This window comes from Pelodiscus sinensis, chromosome 3, assembly GCF_052426305.1.
Source record: "Pelodiscus sinensis isolate ZL-2025 chromosome 3, ASM5242630v1, whole genome shotgun sequence".
In the NCBI taxonomy this organism is placed as follows: domain Eukaryota; kingdom Metazoa; phylum Chordata; order Testudines; family Trionychidae; genus Pelodiscus; species Pelodiscus sinensis.
Window position 1 is genome coordinate 152,138,702 of NC_143054.1, and position 16,379 is coordinate 152,155,080.

The 16,379-nt window shown below is 42.8% G+C and overlaps 1 protein-coding gene across 2 annotated transcripts in view; it reads left to right on the top strand.

Annotated features, from left to right (window-relative positions):
• KCTD3 (potassium channel tetramerization domain containing 3) overlaps positions 1-12,489 on the top strand; it is a 76,564-nt gene extending 64,075 nt beyond the window's left edge. Inside the window, exons 14-18 of one of the 2 annotated variants that reach the window (XM_006137347.5) lie at positions 2,140-2,295; positions 4,100-4,196; positions 10,253-10,437; positions 10,527-10,659; positions 11,279-12,489. In XM_006137347.5, the coding sequence (XP_006137409.2) occupies positions 2,140-2,295; positions 4,100-4,196; positions 10,253-10,437; positions 10,527-10,659; positions 11,279-11,843 (1,136 nt within the window). In that variant the 3' untranslated portion in view covers positions 11,844-12,489. Of the gene's footprint in view, positions 1-2,139; positions 2,296-4,099; positions 4,197-10,252; positions 10,438-10,520; positions 10,660-11,278 lie in introns of both variants that reach the window. The other variant, XM_006137346.5, reaches the window with a different exon arrangement.
• Positions 12,490-16,379: the final 3,890 nt, after the last annotated feature.

The window sequence follows — 16,379 nt, forward strand, 5'->3', positions numbered from 1 at the left end:
AAAGGGGATATTTGGGGGATGCTGGAGGGCTTGTAGGGGCCCCCACAGCTGTCTCCTGCATGTCCTCCTCTTGAAAGCCTACTCATAGGAGCCTAGTCACAAAAGAGCCTAGCTGTAGAGCACCACCTTAGCCCAGTTTTCTGCAACCTTCCTCCCCCAGCTCCTAGAGTCCAGCTGTTGTTCCACACAGCTTCATTACTGTCTCACTGGGCTCTTAGTGGGCGGCTCCATTTCAAAATTTAGTTGCTTCTGAAACAGCTTGAGTAATGCACTTCCTTGCTCTCTCTTCCTGGAAAACAGTAGTTCCTACCTGCAGCTAGGGCTGTTACTTGTGGGGGAGGAGGGTGGCTCTGGCCACACCATGAGATCAGATGGAGCTGTCTTATCTGGAAACTGCAGTCTGCCTTAGGGATGTTAGCGAGTCATCGACTAGAGCAATGTTTCTCAACCTTTTTTTGCTCATGGCCCCCTTCTGAGCCTCATTCATCATATGCCTGGCAGTTAAGTTTGAGTAGCCCCCTCAGAAACTTACTGTGGCCCCCAATGTTCCGTTTTATTCCATGTGGGCCCCTGGGAAGCCATATGGCCCACGTTGAGAACCACTGGACTAGAGTGTCTACTACTTGCTTCCCCCCCATTCCTCCTTTGCTGCAAGGGAGGGGGGGTAGCAGGAGCCAGTGCTGGGGGGAACCGGCTTAAAAGCCAGTTCCCTCCAGCACTGTCTCACGGTGCCCCCTCCCTCCCGCTGCCTCTATCAGAGATAGTGGGGGGTAGATAGGGGAGGCTGCTGCGAGGGTTCCAGTGGGGAGCTGTCCGTCGTGAACAGGGGCTTCTGGACTCAGTGCAAGCAGTCCCAGCTCGTGCTAGTCCAGGATGCTGAGGTTCTGCATTTTAAATGTAGTGATAGCTGGGTAGCTCTTCATACATTTAAAATGCAGAGCCGCAGTGGGGATGGCTCCTGGAGCTGGCACGAGCCAGGATTGCTCAGTCCCAGCTCAAGCCGAGCTCTGCTGTGGCTCTGCAAAGCGGTCCTTATTGACTAATAATGTAGTCAATACAAATCAGATTAGCCAGATAACTGTAATTTAACATTCTCAGCCTGCACGCTGCAATGCCAATTCTACAGGGAACACACCAAATTCTGCATTGTGCAGTGGCACAAAATTCCCCCAGGAGTATTGTACCAATTTCTCTTGGTGAGAGGGACAAACTTTCAGTTACATAGCATTACTTTTCCCACCTTGTCTCTTCAATAAGAGACTACAACAGTAAGATGTAGTACTTTCACGTGTTAATTAAACATTACAACAGCAGAGTACTGTAAGTGGTTTTAGTCCTACTTTATAGATGGGAAAACCAAGGCAGAAAAGCTCAGTGAATTGTTTTACCTACAACCAAAGCAAATACCTGTTAGAAGTCAGGAGTTGGAGAGCATATGCATTATGCATAGGACCCAGTTTTCAAATATTTTTAACTTTTTAAATTCCAAATTTCTTTGGCATGCATTGCTAATTTTAAAGCTTTCTTAAGCATTTTGTCTCCAGAAAACATATTAAATAATTTAACTGTTGACGACCACAATTTCCTCTCATTTTGTTATTTTAGTTGATTGAATGCCTTTTATTGAACTTAGAATCATAGAACATTAGAACTGGAAGGGACCTCGAGAGGTCATCGAGTCCAGTCCCCTGCCCTCACGGCCGGATCCAGTACCGTCGAGACCATCACTGATAGTTGTTTATTTAACCTGCTCTTAAATATCTCCAGAGATTGAGATTCCACAACATCTCTAGGCAATTTATTCGAGTGTTTAGCTTGCTTGGACATTAATGTTTTTTGACTATTGAGGATCTGTTTGCACAGCAAAGAAAAACCCTTGAAGAGTCCTAGATTCCAGGCTCCAGCATTAGCCTGGAAGTCTATACAGCAGTGAAAAAGTTCTTGCCTGAAGTCAGCTGTCATGGGCCAGTCGTGAGTGTCTAGTTGCTGTGTAGAAATACTCTGAGAAGATCAGATAATCTCAGTGAGAGATCAGATAATTTTGATTACCTCGTAAATGTTATGTCTTACAAATTAAAAAGTGTTTCAAAAAACAATCTTCCATCTGTTTTAAATATTCCTATTTATTTATTTTTTTAGTTTGTGCTGACAACAACCATGTTCGGACATGGACAGTGACTCGATTCAGAGGAATGATTTCCACACAACCAGGGTCTACTCCCTTAGCTTCATTTAAAATCTTATCCTTGGAAGAAACAGAGAGCCATGGTAGTTACTCTTCTGGAAATGACATAGGTAGGCAAAATGTTTTTCCATTACTGGGTACTGGACTTTGAGGGCTAGTGAACTCACTGAAGGCATTTAGCCTGATTCTGCTCTCATCACATTCATGTGACTCCATTGACATACAGTGTGAGAGTCTGATTTACACTTGAGTAATTACAGCATAGTCCGCTTGCATTTTGATAATATTGTGGCACGTGTGATGGGCAATCACATTTTGTAAATTAAAAAATATTGTGAGTAATATTTAACATTCTTTTCATATTGCATTTGAAATCTACATTGAAATGGTCACAAACCCAACAGAATTGTGAAAGTCTTTACTTAGGGCTAACATTGCATCTGCTGTAGCATGATGCTAACACAACACTGAATGGGTAGGCATGTGGCAAACTGAGAAGCCATTCACCTTTGCTTTTTATCCATCAAAAGATTATTATAGTACTGAACTGTGTGCTTTCTGTGGCAAGGTCTGTCTTTTAATAGTGTATTATTACAGCACCTTAACCCACTAGAACACCGATTCTTGATTGAGCTTCCAGATCATCTTATAATATGTATACTGATAACAATTTGCTTGTAACTTTTTACAGTGTCTGTATTCTGGGGGTATTGAACAAGTACAGAGTGTTACACATTATGAAGCACCTTCACCTCCCTTGACATTAGAGGGAGGTACAGGTGTGCTGAGCAATACTGGAAAAATAAGACTATAGAAAACTTGGTCACATTCGTATTAAAGATGTTAAGAGGCAGGTGTTTAGGTAATCGTGTAGTCAAATACATGATTAGTCGATAAGGGAAGGCACTCAGGAGGAGCTATCCCTGCTGCAGCTCTTCAGTTGAAATGTAGTAAGAGTCAGGCACGCAGGCAGCCTGGCTTCTGTTACATTTAAACTTCAGAGCTGCAATGGGGGTAGCTCCTATACCTAGTACAAACCAGTACTGAACTGGGCTTGCTCCGTCCCGGCTCACACTGGGTCCAGCAGCCCCTGTCCATGAGGGTTAGGGGAGTTTGCCAGCAGAGGGGATGCTGCAGAGTAGCTTCTCTTCATGGCTGCTCTCCACGGTGCCGCTTGCCTCCTCCCACTGCTGCATCTCTGAGGCAGCAGCACAGGAGGAGCAGAGAAAGCTACTCTGGCAGCAGCCCCTATGCGCAGGAGGTCTCGGGCTGAGAGAGGCAACAGCATGAGAGGGGGGGAAACTGCTAAATCCGGTTCCTGCGCCCAGTACCAGCTCCTGCTCCCCTCTCCCGCTTGCTGCCTCTGAGAGAGAGGAAGCAAGGCAGGGAATGCGAGTAGTCAGCGTGACTATCTGGCTTATTGGGTAACCGACTAATTGACTACTCTTTTTTACTTCCCTAATTCATATTAGTGACCAAGAGGTGATGAATCCCAAATCATATTTCAGATCCCATAAATATTTTCTTTCAGTACATCATAACTACACTTTCTGTAATTTCCATGACTCTAATATAGAGAGGTTTATTTTTAAAAACAAAAATGAATAAAATTGATTTTTTTCAGTATAAAGGTCACCATTTTCCTTGGTAGTTCAGAATTACTAAACATAACTGGATAGCCCTCCAGTTTGGGTGTTTCATTGGGACTGTTGGTAGTTACACATCGCAATGCATAGTAATGCTATATTTTGCTGAAAGACAAATCATTGAGATTCCTGGTTCATTTTAATGAGATTGAATCTGTGTGAGAAATTCTGTATTTCTAGACAGGATGGGAATGGTTAGATTTTTTTTTTTTCCAATAACTTTTCAGAGTAATGTGTTTGAAATACTTATTTCTTTTTCTAACTACAGGACCATTTGGTGAGCGTGATGATCAACAAGTGTTCATCCAAAAAGTTGTTCCTGTCACTAATAAACTCTTTGTGAGGTTGTCTTCTACTGGGAAAAGGTAAAAGCACTAGTCTGATCTTACATGAACAGATAGTTATCTGTTGTTGCATTTCTGCAGACAATGGATGAGAAGCTGGATATGAGTCAACAGTGTGCTCTTGTAGCCAAGAAGGCTAATGGCATATTAGGTTGCATTAAGAGGAGCATTGCCAGTAGATCCCGAGATGTGATTATTCCTCTTTATTCGGCTCTGGTGAGGCCACATCTGGAGTATTGTGTCCAGTTCTGGGCCCCCAATTACAGGAAGGATGTGGATGCATTGGAGAGGGTCCAGCTGAGGGCAACCAAAATGATTAGGGGGCTGGAACATATGACCTATGAGGAGAGGCTGAAGGAGTTGGGTCTATTTAGTCTTCAGAAGAGAAGAGTGAAGGGGAATTTGATAGCAGCCTTCAACTTCCTTAAGGGTATGTCTACACTAGCCACCCTAGTTGGAACTAGGGTGGCTAATGTAGTCATTCGAACTTGCAAATGAAGCCTGGGATTTAAATATCCCGGGCTTTATTTGCATGTTCCTGGGCACCGCCATTTTTAAATGCGTTGGTGCCGGGAACGGGATCTATGGGCCGAAGAGGCTCCCGAAGATCCTGACCTGAGGGATGTCGCATCGGAATCCGAAGAATAATCGGACTCTGGCCAGGGAGGTGCCGACGAGGAGTGACCTGTAACCAACAGAGGGGCAAACCTGGCCATGGACTCGGGCTTGTCGGCATGTACACGGTGGGGACGTGCCGGTACCGGTGGCTGTTGCGGCACCGGGAGAACAGTAGGCTGTTGCGGCACATAGGGAGCCGAATCATGCAGCGGTACCGGGGGAACCGACGGTTGTTGCGACACCGGGGGACCCAGACCCGGTGCAGAAAACGGTGTTGGTGCCGAAAGAGGTGCCGGGAGGCCCAGTCCCGGTGCCGGTTGCATCTCTGGTGCCGAGACAAACCCTGAAGAGGACGACATCGCTGTCGGCTGGGGCACTGGCAAGGTCCACATGGTCGGTGCCAGTGCTTGCGATGGTGCCGAGACATGCGTCGGTGCTGAAGAGCTCGGTGCCAATGATTGGAGGCACAGTCCCTGAAAGGTATTCTGAGCCGGCGTCGAAGGTGACGGTGCCACAGATGTTGCCCCAAGGCTAGGGTGGTACGGCACCGGTGCAGCCAAACGAGGGGCCAGGAGAGAACCCAACACCAATGGGGATCGAGCCCAGTCGGGTGCCGAGTGAGGCTTAGGAGCCGGCGTCGAGAACTGCGTCGATGCCGACACAAGCGGTACCGGTCCCACTGGGGACGGTCCCGGCACATAATGGGCCTGAGCCTGCCGGTCATGCCGGTGCGGAGGCGAAGCCCGAGCCAACACGGCCTCTGGCGTAGGCGACCTCGACCCTTCTGCCTCAACCGACGATGGAGGGGAGGTGGTGAGACTGATGAGGTCCTGTGCAGCCTCAAAGGTGTCCGGCGTGGACGGGCAGTGCGGGGACAATTGCCCTGGGCTAGAGGGGCGTTCTGCTCGCTTACGCCGCACCGCAGAGGATGCGTGCACCGGTGAGTCGGCACCACGGTGCAGGGCCGGTGTGGTCTTCCGAGACGGGGACCTCCTGCGAGACTCTCGCCCTCTTCAATGCCGGAGAGAGATCGGTGCACTGCGCACCGTAGGGTGGCTAGTTGGTGCCGTCTGTAAAGCCGTCTCCATGAGGAGAAGTTTTAGGCGAGAGACTCTCTCCCTTTTAGTGCGTGGCTTGAAAGACTTACAGATCTTACAGGAGTCTGTGAGGAGGCTCTCACCCAGACACTTCAGACAGCTGTCGTGTGGGTCTCCTTTGGGCATGAACTTTGCGCAGACAGTGCACGCCTTGCGGCCCTGGCATTCCTCACCCCTGAAGGGGGAGGAAGAACAAAGAACGAAGTAGACACTAATTACCTAACTAATTGAACTATTTACAGTGCTAAGAGGAACAGGAACCATTAACTAAGCTGAGAGAGAGAGACACGCTCCAACGACCATTACGTGCGGTAAGAAGGAACTGAGGTGGGGCAGTGCTGGCAGGGGTACGTATGCCCCGCCCTGCCGGCGCTACGGGTACAGCTAGGGAAAACGCTTCGGAAGACACAGTGCACGCGCTGCGCACACCTAATTCGAATGGACATGAGCAACACATCTCGAAGAACAACAGTTACAGGTAAGTAACCGTTCTTTTCCCGGGAGCTGCCATTTTTAAATGCCCGGTGGTTCGGACTCCCTGCCCGCGGCTACACGCGGCACGGGCTAGGTAGTTCGAACGAAAGCCCCTAATTTGGGCTACTGTTACTCCTCGAATTAGGGGCTTTAGTTCGAACTACCTAGCCCATTCTGCGTGTAGCCACGGGCAGGGAGTCTGAACCACCGATCATTTAAAAATGTCGGCGCCTGGAAACATGTAAATAAAGCCTGAGATATTTTAATCCCGGGCTTCATTTGCAAGTTCGAATGACTACATTAGCCACCGTAGTTCGAACTAAGGTGGCTAGTGTAGACATACCCTAAGGGAGGTTCCAAAGAGGCTGGAGAAACGCTGTTTGCGGTAGTGATGGATTGCAGAACAAGGAGCAATGGTCTCAAGTTGCAGTGGGAAAGGTCCAGGTTGGATATTAGGAAAAACTATTTCACTAGGAGGGTGATGAAGCACTTGAATGGGTTACCTAGGGAAGTAGTGGAGTCTCCATCCCTAGAGGTGTTTAAGTCTTGGCTTGACAAAGCCCTGGCTGGGTTGATTTAATTGGGATTTGATGGCCTTCTGAGGTCTCTTCCAGCTCTATGATTCTGAGGCAAATCCACTTATTGTACATATCCAAGAGGTCACATGAATATTGTTGGCATTGATGCTTATGCTAGCAAGTCAGAGCAGATGGATGCTCTATTTAGAACACGTTTCAAGTGAGTATATAACTGTTTTAATCACTTTAATGTAAAAATACAGGTTCTCTGGTTTCATTATCATTGCCAACAATAAGGAGTGCCTGGCAATGTTCCCTCTAACTTTTTCAGTCCATGTACAGAATAATTTTTTTATGTGCAGCACCAATAGAAACACAAAACCTATCTATGGGTGCTCTGCTAAACAGCTGGGTAGCATTTCACCAGAGCAGCCGCACAAGCACCCGGATTACAGGGAACACTGGTGTTTGCTTTTGCTTTTTACTTTATCAGAAAAAGATTCGTAAATAAAAGAATTATTTCAGACAAGCATAGAAAGTGTAATCGTCAGATGGCTGAAAGGAAACCTGAAAAATTGTTTTAACACTTTTGGCTTTTACTATACAATGTATTTCTTGAAAAAAGACCTTGTAGAATTAATTGACGCAGTGCCTTGGGGATAGAAGATTTGAATAGACTTTTTGTTTCACTATTGCTAATTTCCATTTACTGAGTAAAAATGGAAATTGGGAACCAGCACTCTTCTAAGCTGTTTTTCTGGCATTGCTGTTAATTCACTGTGACCTTCAGCTAATGAAAGTGTCTCTCTTTACCTATATGTAAAATGGGTATACACTATCTTCCAGGGATATTTTGAGGCTTAATAAATATTTGAAAGTGCTGGTTAGCCTTGGATGGGGGTTATATGAAATCAATTTGGGTTTCACTTATATCATGACAAAGTCGTACTTTGAAAGTTAAATGCAAGCTGCTTCAGGCCAATTATTGCTATTTTTTTATTGGATACTTAATTATGTCCCTGATATTAAAGCGGTCTTCTATGTGTTGGTGTGTATTGTTAACTTTCATAAAGAAACTGATATTGTGCTCACTTTTTAAAATAAATGAAAGCCAAAGCTGGGATGGCAGTAGCTAACATGATCTGCAATGCCTTGGATACTAGTTTTTAAAACTAGTGCTATTTTTTAAATTGCAACTGCTACTATTGCCATGACTGTTAATAGTAGTCCACCAGTACCCAATATTTATGGACTATAGTTCTTTCTTGCTCAGTCCTGTAATGAATAAAAACTCTAAGAGAATCAATCGTGTTTGCCTCAAAGTTCATTACATATAGTCATAAGTAACTGTTAAAGGAATTAATCAGGAGTACGTTTTCCATGTACCTAGGCTATTCATTTGACAGCTTGTTTGTTTTTAAACAAAAATAGCATTAGAAGCCTGTAATATGGTTGTAGGCCAAATTATTGTCCCAATGAATGTTATAAATCACTATGACTTAATGTTCTATGCATACACAGTGAAGAAGCTGCCAAATGTTTATTAGAATTGGTGTCCTATTAGAATAAATTTTAATAAAGTAATAACTCAAAACTATTTTCAACTCTGACCTGTTTTTTGTTCCCTGTCTTTTTATGCTATGGCAGATTTTGTATTCTAATCAAACTATTCCTCCTTGATAACTTAATTAAGCCACAGTTTAAGATTTTGATGCTGTAGTATAGCAATAGTTAAGGAAAAGAGGGTTTCCTATTGCTTAGCCATTTTTTCTTCCCTTTAATGCAATGCAGGAGGAAAAAGGTCAGTTTGAAAATTCTATTTGTTTTGTTTTGCCAACTATATAAAGATTTTGCTTACAGAAAAAATCTTGTTTCTAAAACCATAGTAGAAGTGCAAAGAGGATATGTACAATGGGCTGTATTGGAAGACTGACTCCTAGAGCTTGTCAACACAGTAAATTTCTGCCTGGCAAGCCAGATTGAGTCTGCAGCACAGCAGCTTGCCCCAGGCTAATGTCTGGAACAAACATCTCTACAACACTTGAGAGTCTTGAGTACACGTTAGCATATTGCTTCTTGCTCTGGAACTGTTATAGATTCAGACTCTGGCTTGTCTCTCAGTTCCTTGCAATGTACAGTAAACTTCCGATAATCTGGCACCTTGAAGACCCCGGGGGTGCTGGATTATCAGATATGCTGGAAGGGGGGGGCTATGAGGGATCTGGGGTACAGTGGAGGGGATGCGCCCTCAGTGCTGCGGGACCAACCCGGCAGCACTCCAGCTGCTCTGCCCCAGGCATCCCCAAGTAAGCCGCTGCTGAAACTGACCAGCGGCTGACTCGGGGAAGCCCAGAGCAGAGCAGTTGAGGTGCTGCTGGGTTGGTCCCGCAGCGCCGAGGGGCGGCGCTAGGGGACCAACCCGGCAGCACCCCAGCTGCTCTGCCCCTGACTTCTTCGAGTCAGCCGCTGGTCAGTTTCAGCAGCGGCTGAATCGGGGAAGCTGGGGGCAGAGCAGCTCCAATTGTCCAGCTGCCCGGAGCACTTCCGGGTTCCAGATGGTGCCAGACCATTGGATGCCAGACCACTGGAGTTTTACTGTAACTACATGCACAGTATGGTCGTTCTCTCATAGGCTATGATAGTAATGAAATCTGTCCTTAAGTGTTTAAAAAAAAAACTAAACAACTTTAGGCTGTAAGTAGGAACAAGAAATATGTGACTAAGATCCCCAAGTTCCAGGCTTCCTGATTTCACTGGTGGGATCAGTGCCATCACAGCTACTATAACAGTTTGTCATTTCATTCCATACCTCATTTTCATCTTGGTGTGACATTTTCTGAATTTAAATAAACTCTTTGCTTAAACTGGTTAGTTGTTAAATGCAGAGTTGCCCTGGATTTTGTTTCTCTGTGAGAACAAGTACCTGTGACATGTTTGAAGAAACTTGTTCAATAAACTTTAAAAACTGACAGCAGTTAGAAATTTCATACTGTTATGTACAATACTTTGCTGGCTTTGAACACATCCATGATCCCAGAACTTTCTGGAGAAGTACATGTAAACCTAGAATCCCAAAATCTGCAGCCTGGGTTCCATAAGAAAGCAGGAAGCTTGTGTTGTTTAAATGTCTAGCAACTAATCTATATTTTTACCCCTTTCTTTTGGAACCCTACTAAAAGTGATAAGTTAATTGCAAAAATTTGAGTTAGAAATGGGTGTTAAAATGGAAGGTGTAAAATATAAAACTTATCATAACACCTTCCAGTGATCACAAATCTCAATAAATTAAGCCTCAAAATTGTCCTCCAGGGTATGTGATACTATATAGTTAGGTTTATAATCTGTAATTGTGTTAAATGCCTTTTTGTAGAATATGTGAGATCCAGGCTGTAGACTGTACCACAATTTCTTCATTTACTGTACGGGAATGTGAAGGATCTAGTAGGATGGGCTCAAGACCACGACGTTATCTCTTTACCGGTCATTCAAATGGCAGTATTCAGATGTGGGATTTGACCACAGCGATGGACATGGTTAATAAAAGTGAAGACAAGGGTAGGTTGTAATGTAGCAGAACTTTTTTGGGCTCAAATGCTTCCATTAGAAGTCATCAGTGACCGTTATTGTTATTTTCTAAGATGTAGGTGGTCCAACAGAAGAAGAGCTGCTTAAATTGCTTGATCAGTGTGATCTGAGCACGTCACGCTGCGCTACTCCTAACATCAGTCCAGCCACTTCAGTAGTTCAGCAAAGCCGGCTGCGGGAATCAAGCTCGAGGTAGGCCAAAGATCCACAGGATACACTATCAGCTCTGTGTTCTTGGGCAAGAACTTTCAAACTCAAGTGTCTAATTTTAGGTACCCCTTAAACCATATTTGGACACCCAAACATGTGCCCCGATGTTGTGGCAACATTACTCCCATTGGAATTGTGTGTGTACAATTTAGGGACTGAGTGAGCCCCTGATTACAGAGATAGACAAGCTGGAAATCCTGAGCACATTCCACTGCCAATAATAGGATAAGCACAGCCGTGGATACTTCAGTGTTAATAGTTCTGAAATGTCCACAGTAGGAAACATCCTCCCTCAAAAACCATATTTTTCTTCTGGTAGTTTGCATGCAGTTGACAGGATGTCCGTTCTCAGGTGTTCAGAAGTGTTATTCCCATGGATTTATATGTGTATGCTCTAAATACATCTAGGGAACCCAGTATACCTTTCACAAATTCCAAATGATTTTCTGTTTGGCTAGAGCGAAGAAACAACCCGCAGCATGTTTCTTGCTTTTTAAAGCTAAACCCATTTGTGTGTGTGTGTGTGTTAGCATCATTATTTGTTGTAACTGGTGACATGAGAGAGGAGGGAGAAATGTTTTACTATTGACTATATTTTCAGCCTCCAGTTACAGCATCATGAAACCATCCATGAAGCTGCTACATATGGCTCAGTAAGACCATATAGAGAGAGCCCTCTGTTAGCAAGGGCAAGACGAACCGAGAGCTTTCACAGTTACAGGGATTTTCAGACTTTTAATATGAACAAAAGTGTGGTGGACAAGGTTGTCCCTGAGACTGGCAATTTGAGTCTAATACAAGCTGAAATGAAGAAAGCAGCAGGTGAGAGCAATTCAACAGACAAAAAGGCAGCAGTACTTGAAGTAAGAGCTGCTAAAATATCCGATGGTGGGGCAGAGGTTCAGAAAATGCCTGAAAACTCTTCAGAAGTGAAGAAAAGAGGGCCAGATGATGAAAATGAGAACAAAGTAGAGAATAAAAAGAAAAGTGGATTTGATGGAGGAGGGTTCCTAGGGAGAAAGAAGGTACCTCTTCTGGTGTCTTCGCCAATTATTGCAGAAGGAGGGCCTGAATCACCTGGTACAGCATCGCCATCACCCACAAAGACTACCACGTCTCCACGCCACAAGAAAAGTGACTCTTCCTGCCAAGACTACAGCTTATGAAAATGCCTACAATGATGTACGTTTGTGTTTGAGATGAAAGTTAAACACGTAACTGGATGTAACTTTACACTACATATTTATCATATAAAAAGGCTTCATTTGAGTGTCTCTGACTGAAAGTTAAAACTGTAATAAGAGCTTTCATATTACATCTCAAAAACTTGTGTTTACAGCACAACCAACAAAAATACTCTATGTACTTCATTTTCTTAATTGTATAAAGCTAAACAATACTAGGTACAAAACATTAATGTATAGTCCTATTTAATGCAGTCTAGCATGCACTACAATATTTGTTTTAGGAAGAATTTTCTATTAAGGATAACTGAGTTCCATTACTGGACCTTACTTTCGCAAGCACCAAAAAATTAAATGCCTGTCATTCAAGTGACTACGAACCTTGCCCTTTCACCTTCTTCAAGATGATATAAAATAGAGCTTTTATGATCCAGCTAGTTTTCTCATTAATTATAAAAGCTGCTGTTTTTGAAGTTTGCCTTGTTTGTAGAGCTACTATTTTTTGTATTGACAAATTTTATGTGCTCAATCCTTTGTTTATGAAACTGAAATTCAAAGTCTTATGCTTAGATGCTCTAAAATTATTTTGCATATATTTGTCCTGATATTAAAATACAAAGTAATGTTGTTTACCTGTACTTTTTTCCTCAGTACTCTCTACAGAACTTTCAAATACTTGAAATTATAAACTATAGCCACTCATGGAGAGGAAAAAAAGTACACATTTTGCTTTATTTCTGTAATATGACACTAAGAAGTAGATTAGATATTTCTTGTTAGAAAACTTACTAGGTTATTCACATATTCCTCTTTTAAGCTTGCTGCTGCACATGATTCTTCCAGATCATGGGAGTTTCAGAACTTGGCTAGAAATGCTGGATAGAAGTCCCCCCCTCCCTCCCCCCCCCCCCCGTCTTGCTTACAGCTACTTTAGTACTAAACTTTAATTAAAGTGGGCCTTAACTGATGTATCCCATACAACTTTACTTTGTGAATGTAAGTTTGACACTGTAGCTGCAAGGAGCAGCCAAAGGAAGGACCACTGCACTATTGTGAGGGAGTAAATTGAACACCAGAACTGTGTAGAGAAGACTTTCCATCTGCACCTGCAAATTCTGGAGGGAATCTTGTCCATTCAGTCTATAAGAATAGCTGTAGGAAGGACTAAAGCAGGGAGCTTTAGAATTTTCTAGTTTTAACTGGACTTTGTGTCGCCACTGTGCTTATTGGCTCTTTGCTCCAACCCTCCTATTCCCCCTCCCTAACGGTGCCTTTCACCTCGGTTTCACCACACCTGCCCTGTCATCTTTCCATTTAGCTCCTCTCCAAAAGAAAAAAAAATGGATGTTTGCTCCTATTATCTTGTTCACTCATTGCTTTCTCTACCCTGTGTCTGCTTAAATTGTAAGCTCTGCTAGCGAGGGACTATCTAATACTCTTTCTCAGTGGGACCTGATTCTTGGTGGTTTCTTCAGCTTTATGTTCTTTCAAATTAATGTGGGTAATATTTATTACAGTAAGTTTCAATCTACTTAACTTTATGTAATCAATGCACCAATATAGTTATAGCAGTCTATGTAAATAAGTGTGTGCTATTATTTTCCTTTACTTATACAAAGCTCAGAATTGCTCACAATTTTAATAATTTCATTCCCTTCCACTCACTGAAGCTAACTTTAGATCCACTTTCAAATGGCTCTTAGAACTGTTGCTCTATGCATGCTAGTTCTATTGCTAGGACAGTTCATAGTACAAGTCAGCAACTCATGCTCAGTTTCGCATGATTTCATTCAGGTTTTGAAATGCAAAATAAAGATGCTGCTCTTCAGACATGATCTCTCATGAAAGGATACCTCAGCAAGAATAAACAGGAAGTGCTGCACCTGAATAAGTTTCCATTTGTATCTGGTATGCTGCGCAATAATGTCAGTTGTATATTTGGGACATTTCCAGATAAAATATTTCCACAGTCTAAAAATGTGCTTATTCATTGGAGAAAAAAATCTTCTGATAAAGTTTACATAATACTAAAATCAAGTATGTGAAATAAGATGACTGGTCAAATGTACATGTTTTATCAATAAATCAGTCCCTATAAAGTAGCTCATTTATGAATTGATCTGTAGGGTAGGAATACTATCATTATAAATGTCAACTGTTGATCAATCCTGTGATTCAGCTTTCAATTTCAAACCACACAGTTCTTTATCACGTTTGTTTTGAACTTTCTGTTGCTAAATAGACTGGAGAAAAGGTAGTACAAAGTCACCACTTTCTTATTGCAACACTAATATCAGGCTTGTACATTCAGCCTAAGTTTTGCTCTTTATAGTATGTGGTAACAGATATTCTTAAATCATATTTAGATGTAATCTTTTATTCTATATTTTCAAATTAATTTACAGGCACAATAGACTCCTACACTCTTGAAAATGAATGAATTACTACATTTTGAACTATGCAATGCTTTCTCTCTACAACAAAAATAATTAAGCTACTCTAGTAGAGTTTATCTATACTATATGGCTGCGTCTAGACTGGCATGATTTTCCAGCAAATGCTTTTCTGCAAATGCTTTTAACGAAAAAGTTTTTCCGTTAAAAGCATTTGCGGAAAAGATAGTCTAGATTGTCACGGACACTTTTTCGCAAAAGCACTTTTTGCGGAAAAGCTTCTTTGCCAATCTAGACATGGTTTTGCGCAAGAAAGCCCTGATCGCCATTTTCTCCATCGGTGCTTTTTTGCGCAAAACAGTTTTTAGCTGTCTACACTGACCCTCTTGCACAAATACATTTGTGCAAGAGGGCTTTTTCCCAAACAGGAGCAGCATAGTATTTGCTCAAGAGCACTGACAATCTTACATTAGATCGTCAGTGTTCTTGCGCAAATTCAAGCAGCCAGTGTAGACAGCTGGCAAGTTTTTCCGCAAAAGCACATGCTTTTGCGGAAAAACTTGGCAGTCTAGACGCAGCCTGTAAGTAATGGCAAGTATTATATAATTGATTACATTGTAGCAAGAACGTGAACAGCCACTACTTGAGTTCTGCCTCCCTACTTATTTTGAAGCTTTACTTACTGTTGTTTACAAATAGTCCTCATGTAAATTAAAGTTTGACATAGGGAAGGGAGGAGCAGAATCCTGTCTAGCCCTAAGGTATAAGTAGGCAAAATGCAGCCTGCCAAGCTGTTTGATCCAGCCCGTGGCCTACTCTGCCACTTTGCCCACTCCCAGTTCAGCTAAGACTAAGGGGGCATGTGAGTGGGCAAAGTCATCTGCTGTTTAAAGCAGCTGGGGGCACTCTCCTCCTGCCAGGTGTGCACAGTGCCCCGAGGGAGCAACCACACATTTTGAACAAATGTCTTCACACACTGCCCCACCTCCAGGTCCTGACTGTCCTGGGAGTGGGGGAGTGCATGAAGTCTCCTTCCCCTGCCAGAGATCCGTGGGGGCTAGAGGAACTGCCCCTTTTGCTTGCTGCTCCACACCTCTTCTGTCTGAGGCCCCACTTTAACTGGGGGTGGAGAAGCAGAGCTGGCTCACAACTGCTACCAAAATTAGTGAAATGATCCCCTCTGCAAAAATTATTGCCCACCTTGCTCTAAGGTCTGATCAAACAAACACTCGCAATCATTGTTCACATTACAGCAAACAGGCTTCCTCTAGTGACCCTGATATTCAGTTTGAAGGTATTCAGTCTTACTTCCAGCTGTTTGGACAGAAGATAAAATCAAATGAGACTCTGTTTAAAGCAAAGTTGTAGCTCTTCTGTTCTTTCCAATGATGCTTACTGTATAGGTTGGTTTTTACCACTTTTTTGTCACATTCTTTCTGAATTTGGTAACATTTGCGTTTCAAATTTCTAAAAGCAAGTTCCAGTTGCAAAATATAACGATCTGCCAAATGCATAACTATTCTTGGGTGTTACCGGGGAGAGGCTTCATCACAATGCTAAATGTTGAAGTGGCTGATCCTCCACAGATTTAATAAGAATGAGGGTTTTCTTTAAATATGGTAGTGCTAGCAGCCTGTTTTATTTCTGTAAGGTCAACATAAGAGAGCTGGTAAATTTTAATAAATTTCAAATGTACTTTTGCACAGTCTGATGGGAAGTTCTGAATACCCTCAATTCTTATTTTGGGAAAAAGAGTAATCAAAATGTCACCGGATCACAGCTTCAGTGATTTTAAATCAACCTCCTGTCAGTTGTGAATTAAAGTAGATTGAAATGTACAGGAACATTTTAGAGTTTATGACTGGATGGGCAACTACACACGTTTTCTGTGAGTTTGCACCTATAGCAATATTTCATAGACAGAATTGACTGACTCTCCTTTGTTGTCTTAAATTAAAATAATCAAACGGGGTTGTGATGTTCTTAAGAACAGATCTAAATTTATTCTATGTTGCAACTTCAATTTTTATATACATGCTGTTGACAAAAATCTGTTTCTTTTCCTCCACTGAAAATAAATTTCCATCCCAGCATACTACAATGAAACATGACTAAAGTTTCAAGA